The sequence below is a fragment of the Elephantulus edwardii genome, unplaced genomic scaffold (assembly GCF_000299155.1).
Source record: "Elephantulus edwardii isolate Elephantulus edwardi_28Jun2011 unplaced genomic scaffold, EleEdw1.0 scaffold00061, whole genome shotgun sequence".
Taxonomy (NCBI): Eukaryota; Metazoa; Chordata; class Mammalia; order Macroscelidea; family Macroscelididae; genus Elephantulus; species Elephantulus edwardii.
Window position 1 is genome coordinate 13,408,358 of NW_006399811.1, and position 8,798 is coordinate 13,417,155.

At 44.9% G+C, this 8,798-nt stretch overlaps 1 protein-coding gene across 1 annotated transcript in view; it reads right to left on the bottom strand.

Moving 5' to 3' along the window:
* LOC102852219 (glutamine synthetase-like) overlaps positions 1-1,814 on the bottom strand; it is a 5,506-nt gene extending 3,692 nt beyond the window's left edge. Inside the window, exons 1-2 of the mRNA XM_006887742.1 lie at positions 1,649-1,814; positions 2-144 (exon numbers count right to left, since the gene is read on the bottom strand). Of these exons, the coding sequence (XP_006887804.1) occupies positions 2-144; positions 1,649-1,814 (309 nt within the window). The remainder of the gene's footprint in view (position 1; positions 145-1,648) is intronic.
* Between the last annotated feature and the right edge of the window lie 6,984 nt (positions 1,815-8,798).

Genomic DNA, 8,798 nt, shown 5'->3' on the forward strand with positions numbered 1-8,798 from the left:
ACTTAAAGACTTCACAGAACACCAGCTTGTTGGGGTCCTTGCGGAAAGGATCCCGAAACATGGCAGCAGGGAGGAGATACATGTCACTGTTAGAGCCTTCAGACTGAAAAGTACTGGAGCCATCAAAATTCCACTCAGGCAACTCTAGGGTAAAAAAGAGGTGGAGGAATGCTATTAAAAATGCACACCTTTAAGCAAACAAACAAAATGCACTTTTCTAGGAAAGAAATCCCTCACTCACTGTCATCCCTAAATCTCTCCCTCTAAGGTCAGTGATTCTTCCATTTGTCTGCAGTTAAGTCTTATGCAACTTTCTAGCCAAGTCTCAAGGAAGATGACCACATAACTTCCTCAAAGTTGTTTATTTTTTAAAAAAGGGAGCAAAATACGCCTGTGTCTTCTGCAACAAAGACTACGAGGCACCAAGGAAATAAATTCCAGTATTTTCACTTCACCCTAGTCAGTCATCATTTGAAATGTTCAGACAAGAGAAAATGGATTTTTTTTCTTCTAGGCCATCTTTGTTATTTATTCTTGCAGCTCAGTTCCCACTATGCCTACAAATCTGCTTTAGCTTATGTTGTGTCCTTACTTTATAGATGCAGAAACACATGACTGGAAAATAGAATCCTTTTTCAAGGATACTTCTTTATCTCTTACCATCCTACCACAATCAAGTTAATCTATATAGATGGAATTTCCCAGTCTGTTTTAAATGTTTTTGGTTGTGGGTTGTTTTTGTTTTGTTTAAATATCAGATCCTTCTTTATCTTAGGCCCTCATGCCTTTCATCTGCCTCAAAGCAAATACAGGCTTTTTAAATAACTCCTTCATTAAATAACTCAAGTGTGAACATGGTTAAAAAAATATAAATTATTCAAAGTGCATATATGAAAACTGGGGCTTCTGCCTCTTTTTTTCTGGTTCCATGTCAGGAGGGAATGACGATGGCTTGTTTGATTGAAAAATGCTGGCCACAATTCTACTGCAAACTGTTAGCATACCTAGTTGCTAAATTTTGAAGAGTCTGTAAACTATCCAGAATATTAAGATTAAACCAGTGGTGTTTTAACTGTACTTCTGGGTGGCAGGGATGCCTTTATGTAAAAGGCTGACTGACTGACTCATGGCAACTTGTGTATGAACAAGTGATATGCTCTACAGTTTAAGGCTGTGACATTTTGAATGCAGATTTAGGTTCGAACTGTAAACTTTCCAGCTAACAACTGAACATTTTAGAGTATCAAGTCCACAAAATCTTTGTCTCTCATGCCACAAACAAGAGAGCTTACTTTTTTTCCTTCAATATCCTTGCTTACATGCAAGATTACGTTTAAATAGTAGATTGCATTGTTGTTATAAGAGGCCCTGTGGCACAGTGTCTAACCCTGTCAGGCTGTTAAGTGAAAGGTTGTCAGCTACTCCTCAGGACAAAGATGGACAGTCAGTCATCTCCTGTTTAGTACTGCTGTCTTGCAAACCCAATGGAGGATTAAGGTGGACTTGACTCAATGGCAGTGGGTTTTGCTGTTATGCCTCAAGGCAGTATCACTTAATAGATATTGGTTGAATGAAGGCTAAAAAGACTGTCGTAGGGTTTATGGTGGTCTTTTCACACAGAATGTACGCAAACATGCCCAAGTCTCACCTTCTATACTCTTGGGCTCAGAATCTAGGGTTCGGGTCTTGCAGCGCAGTCCCTCTCCTGTGCCATCGATCCAGATATACATGGCCTGGACTTTCTCACCCTGAGGCAGGGCCATATACAGCTGCTTGATGCCTTTGTTCAACTGGGAACTTGCTGAGGTGGACATGGTGGAAGGTGTTCTGGAAAAAAAGAAAAAAAAAAAAAGCTAAAATATCACTCCTAACTGATTCTGTGTGGTTATGATTCAATCAAAGGGAGGCACTACCCTAAAAAAACAAGCAAACAAAAAACCACCCTCAAATACTTACTTATCCAGCTTTAACAGACAAAAATCTTTTTAGAAAACTATAAAAACTAGACTACCTCTTCAAGAAAAATAGATGTCTTCTGGAGAAAGGATCAAGACCCTGGTGGTAACCCCTCTTCGCTGCATTTTTTGGCTCAGAAGTTGAAGTTGTCATTTCTTCAAAGATGAGGCTTCCCAAATCTAGAACCCAGGTTTGTGAGGACTAACACTTATCTTTCAGTTATTGTAACTAAAGTGAGAACATTAGATCACATTCTATTCTTTACATATGAGTAAAAAAAACAGGGAACTACTAAAGCTCAGAAATTGAAGGTTTACAAAACTGTTATCTTCTCCCAATAAAAGTAAATTCGAAACATTTGGCTACTATGATTTCTGGTTTTAAGCTTTTCCCCCTTGCCTTTCATCCTAGTCTGGTCTTAATTAAAAAAAACTCCTTTTTGGAGATTTTCCCTCTCTTTTCAGAGGCAAACTCAACCATTTAGATTTAAGGATTAAAAGCAAGGTTGGCTAGAAGATTTAGCAGGCCTGAGGCTTCCCACAAGAATGAAATATAAGTTATCCCAAGCCTAATACTACCAGTTTTCACTGGCCTGGAGAGGAGTTTCCACTTCAGAACATGGGATCTTATATTAATTTTGACACTGACCATACAGGCACATCTGATTTTATGCTGCTATGCGTTCTTTCTGCATATACATCGTCCAACCCCTCAAATTGGGAATCCTATCTTTAACATGTTTACTGGTGCCATTTTTCCAACTACATGCACTCACTTCAAGCATCTGTGTCACATTTCAGTAATTTTGACAACACTTTTGATTGTACACTTGTAATAGATTATTACAGTGCAGTATAAACTTTCATATATGACCTGTTTTAATGAGATTGTCACTTTATTACAAGGGTCTGGAACCGAATCTACAGTAACAATGAGTTTTGCCTGTACTTGGAGATTCCACTAGACAACTTTCCATATAATCTGGAGTTCCCACTTCAAAACCAACAAGATCTCTGAGATTTCAACTGCCCCAAGATACACAATAATGGAAAGCCTTCACCACCACCAAATTTCTGAAAGGAAGAGAAATTCTGAGGCCACAAAACCAGCCTCAACAAGAGGAAACGTTCTTCTTCTCCCTCCTTCCCTTTCCCCTCCTCCCAAATGCCCAGGGTGGCTGGAAAGGGAACACATTGTTCTCCTCCTATGACTCTAACGTACAGTGGCAAAGTTTCTATGGGCAACCGTCCATGTTTGCCCAGCTGAAAACATAACTGCTTCTCCTTCCAACAGCCTCACCCTTCCCCTTGGGGGAAAGAAGAACCCTGTCAAGTCGTATTATAAGAGAACCACATCTACAAGATTCACTCTGTCAAACCACTAGTTCCTACAATGCCCCTAACAATTCTGATGAATCCCTTCCATTTCTACCCAGAATCCACAACCCAGATCACAGCTCTCTCCTTCCCAACCTGTTTTGCTGCACCTCTAACATGGACCCCTAGGCCTCTGTGGCTACTTTCTCTGTCGATCTGAGGACGCCAGCAGCCTGGTCTACTACAGCAACTGGTGCCTTGGCGGTGTCAAGTTTTCCTTATGGAACTCTGAATCTTAGCTGTTTGTGCAGCTGCCGCCTGCTCCGGAGTCCTCTCTGCCCTCTCACTCACCGCTGCCAATGAAAGCCAGTAATATTTTCGAGGCCACAGTCCCTTTTAGCCCTCATCTTTTTTGGTTTCTGTTCCTGATTCTTCTCGAACTCCGGCTCTTACTGTTCCAAACATCTTAACTTTGTAGGTGAGGGCAAGGGAATCGGCGACTGACAGCGCTGGAACTGGGTGACGCTGGAGCATGGTGGCTGTTGGGTTAAACTCCTAATCCTGAGCTGCGACTTTTCTCCAGATTTCACCGAATAGGCGACAAACCCGAAGCAGTTCGTGGGGGACTCGGAGGAGCGCGAATCAGCCGAGCGCGACTCGGCATCGTCCACATCCTTAGCTTGGGTGCATTTGCCGCAGGGGGAGTGACCCCGCTTCTTGCCCCTTGGGGAGTTAGGATCCACTTTGAGGACAGTTCCTTCTCCCTCCAAAAATGCCCGAACGTCGGCGCCCCGCCCCTCCGGCCAGGTCCGATCTTAAGGCCTCACCAAGGGGGCCATGGCCCTCAAGAGGGCAGAGGCTGGGGGAGCGGGGCGGCGACGAGGCTAGGAGGGAGGGCGGGCGGCCAGCGCGTGGCTGCCGCCTCGGCCCGGCCTCTCCTCCGGTAACCGCGGCCGCCAGGTACTGCCCGCGACCCTGGGTTTCGCATTGTTCCGTCATAAGTGGGAGGCTGAGGATTTGCCGGGGGTGGGGGGCGCGCAAAACACCACTCCTTCGCCTGCGGGACAATCAAAGCCACGACGATCTCCCCAAAGCTCGCCTCCGGCAAGGAAACGAGCCCCTGAACGCGCTCCATGGGGGACCCGCGCCTCTCCATCCCCAGCCTCTAAAACATCGGGCCCTGGGCGCTGGGCCAGGGGAGGGCTCCAAAGCTCCGGGCCAACTACACGCCTCCAGGGGCGTCCCTAGGGCCTCCGCGGCGGCTAACGAGCAAAACAACCTCCTCCTAAACCCTTCGCAAGACTTAAGAATGGTGCACCCCACAAACAACAACCCCAAGACCGCCGGGAATTACCGACGGCGGAAGCACGTGGGTTACGACAGCCCCCGGTGGCCAAAAGCAGGGAGAAGTGGGTTTCGGGGAAAAAGGGAAGGGGTCAAAGGGAGAGAAAGAAGGCTAGGGCGGAGCATCGGGGCTTAGAGAAGGTTGCTTCCGGGGCCAGAGCACGTGCCGTCGGCGCCCCGGAGAGCCACCTGCTTACCTGGGCGGAGAGCAAGCTGGAGGGAAAGCTGGCGGTGAGAGCGAGGAGAGAAGAAGAGAGGTGGCCAGGTATACAGTTAAAAGACAAACTCAACTCCCATTCTCCGTTCTGAGGAGCTGCCCCGCAGCCTTCCACCCTTTTATCAGCGGTCGGGAGCCGCCCCTCGGCGTCCTGATTGGCTTCCAGCGGCCGGGAGCCCAGACTGATCAGCTGATGCGCGCCGGTTCACCGCGGCCAATGGGTGAGGAACCGTGTGCGCGCCGGCGGGAGGGGAGGGCGAGCTCGCGAAAGAAAGAGAAAGGGACGTGGGGGAGGGGGCGAGGGCGGAGAGGGGAGGAGTGTTCGGGAGGAGGGGACGGAGAGCAGGGCTGGCTGGCTGCGGGAGGAGGGGGCGTGTTCTTGCAGAGGAAGGACCCCGCCTGCCTCCGGCTTGAGCAAAATAACCGTCTCCACCGGCGCCTGAGGCTGCCCACACCACCAATTTGGAGTTCCAAGCCACCTAGAAATCCACCCGGGCAATCCGCCTCTGCTGCCTCAGGCTGAGTAAGTTTAGCCAGAAGAGTCAAACCAAGACCCCAGAGGTGCCAGGAGAAATGCTGAAGCACGGAAACATTTTGGTTTTTGAAACTCTGCTCCACACCCAGCCTGCTTCCTAGTTAAGTTTGAGAGGGAGTTACAGGCTTGGATGCCCTGGAAGCCTTGTGCTCTCAGGCAATGGTCAGTGCAGCGCGGGCCTGGGGAGAAGGCTGCACCAAGGAGAGAGTCTCTAGGGGAGACCTGGGGTTCCCACTTCCTGCAGGAATCTCCTCCCTAGCTCTCGGCTTTGAGAGGTCAACAATGCTATTTTTAATCAACTCACTGTCTTTAGGTAATTCGATTGGGAAGATCTTGACATGCTGAAAGAACAACGTTAAGAAGCCTCAAAGAGCCTCCGTGTAACTTTAGGCAAGTTTCTTTGGGCCCTTTCTGGGGCCACGTTTTGTCACGTGCAAAAAAATCCTTAACAAAGTGCTTCCGAGATATACTTGGAGTCCATTAGGTTGAAGTTATATGTGCAAACTGTGCCCCTAAAACAACGGAAAGGAAAGTTAGGTCTGCACATGCATGTCTGTCCGCCTCGGTAGCGAAAAGATCCTTGAAAATGAAGAATTCTTCAAATTTCCCAGTATTTGCTTTTGTTTCAATCTGTAATGTTTGAGAAAACATGTGTATGAATGTAGCTTTCAAAATGGATGCGTCTCAACAGATGTACAATAATCATCCTTTTAAAATATTGTAGCTACTAGTTCTATTACTTGACCATTCTATTTCTGTTGCCCTAAGTCGACCATATGATATCTATCCTTTATCACATCTTTTTGGTAGCTCTATCCTTTGAGACTGAGATTTTTGTTTGGAGCTCAAAAATCCATGCTTCCAGTGCCTTTGGAAGAGGAAGGAAACAAGTTTGTTCTTCTGGTTATTTTCTGAACCACAAATACGGAAAAGAAATGTTGCCTGTAACCACAAATGCATAACTTGGCTTCTTAGGTCAACATCTCTTTAAAAAGTATGTCTAACTCTCTAATGCTTTTAAATGACAGCTCTCATGTGGAACTGGAGTTTTTTGGATCATGTTGTAATTCTGGACACACTAAGATACCTTGTAAATGTAAGGGATTCCATGTTACGTTTCAGTGCTATATGTTGAAATATGATGTGATGGTTAAAGGCCTAATTTTAGGTCAGACAAACCTCATTTTCATTCTGAGCTTTACTTCTTATGAGCTCTGTGTTCTTCAGTTCTTTCAACTAGAGAAAAAAGACTAAGGTGTGCCTGATTCAAATTGTGGTATTTTCAGTAGAAAAATGAATAAAGAGGAGCAAATAATTGATTGCTTTGAATTGTGGTATCAGTGACGACTTTTAAATGGCCGTGGACTACCAAAAGAATAAACAAATCTGTCTTGAAAGAACCACAGTCAGGATACTCTTTGGAGGTGAGGTTGGTAAGACTTCTTTTCATATATTTGGGGTTTATTGTCCAGATGTCCAGTCCTGGGAGAAAGACATTATACTTAGTAAAGTGGAGGCTTATTGAAAAAGATAAAAGACCCTCAGTTTAAGGGAGTGACACAGTGGCTGTAACAAGAGCTCAATAGTCGTGAGGATAGTATAGAACTGGACAGTATTTCATTCTGTTAAGCATGGGGTCATTAGGAGTTAGAAGCAACTCAACAGCACTTAATAGCAGGAACAGCTTTTTTGTTGGCTGCATAACTTAGCCACAAGGAACCTCCATTTGCTTGCCTACAAAATATATAGGAGTAATAAGAGCTATCTTCTTTTGGAGCCCCTAGATGGTGCAAACCATTAACCAACTCAAGGGCTAACCCCAAATACTTGTATTTTAAACTGTCGAAGGCCTAACCGTCTGATACACATGTAATTGCATGGCAACGGGAGTTTTTGTTGTCATATTATTTTAAGGATTAAGTGTGATAACGTGTATCAAAGACATTAGAATAGTTAGTGTTGAGGAAATACTGTTTATTATTATCATTTGCCAAGATAAACTGAACAGACTGGGCTCCTTCTTTCATTATACCTGCCATTCATTCAAACTCAGACTCCTTGTTATCAAATCGGAACTGACTCATAGTTGACCCTGCAGTGGGTTTTCAGAGGCTATAAATCAGCTTGCAGAGGCTGTAAATTTCATGAGGGGAGACTGCCCGCCTTCCTCCTAAGGAGCTGCTAGTGAATTTAAGCCACTTGCCCTTGGGTTGGCAGTGCAACTTCTTATCCACTAGGTCATCAGAGACCAGACCACCAGAGCTCCCTATATTGCTTTCTGGCTCAGTTTAATCCACTCAGTAAGAACCCCGGAGTTTATGAAAATAAATTTAGACCTGAAACAGAATGAGCTGGCTTTATTCCATTTCCTTTTGTACAATCTTAAATTTAAATGGTTGAGAGGGAGAAGAGGATGGTGATGTTCTTATTTGAAATTGTTCCAAACTCCCAAAGCATAAACTACAGCCTTCCGTCATGTTCCTTGTCACCAGCCTCTGCAGTGAGGAATACAAACATAATAGAAAATGAGATATGAAGAAGCAAATGAAGTTGTGTTTTTTTAAGCTTCTGGTGTCACATTTTATTCTGCAAGATTATACTTTCCTTGTTGAATATCTAGCCCCCGTTAGCAGTTTATTAATCTTTTCCTCCCCTCAGGAAATTATGTTTGTTGACCACACAGAAATGACAGCGGCACCATCAAGAGAACATGTGCTTTGAGCTGCTTTTCCAAGAATGGAAATGGATTTGCTTTGATCCATTCATGTGACCAAGAGCATGTTTTGTGAAGGATAGGAACATAATACATGACCACTGACTTTTTTTAGGAATGAACAAGTGGCCTTGTCTTCCTTGGTTGGCCTCACACTTTCTTAAACCAACTGAATTAGGGTCCACATGAGGCCCAGTGGAGCTTAAGAATGTATAAGGGGTAGGAGTGGAGGATCAAAAGAAAATCCTTTAACTAACTGATTTGCCCCCAGAAACCCTGACTGTCCCTTTAGAGATTTTAGAAGTGAAACTTGTTCCATCCAGTTTGCTGTGTCTGCCCTTTGCTCTCCCTCCCTTTCTTCTCTAAATTGCCACCCACCCATACTTTGCACCCCTCCACAATAAAGAGTTTTAGAATGCTTGAGCCCTTAAACTCTTCTCTGTCTTGGTACGTACAGTTTCAGGTTTTATTGCGCTGTGCTTTGAAGTAATTTTTTTCTGCCTTGGAGACGAGCAGCTATTGTCCACAGAGTGGGAGGTGTGGGAGAACAGCATTGCAGGTAAAGCTTGTACTCCTAAAAGAAAGGATTGGGGATGCAAAATATTTCTTCAGTGTTCTGCCTCATAAAATAAAGGCCTTGTCTTGGTTCTACTTAAAGGCCTTCTCTTGGTTCTACTTGAGAGTTCTCTCAGCATCTTTCTCTTTTGAAAGAACTAG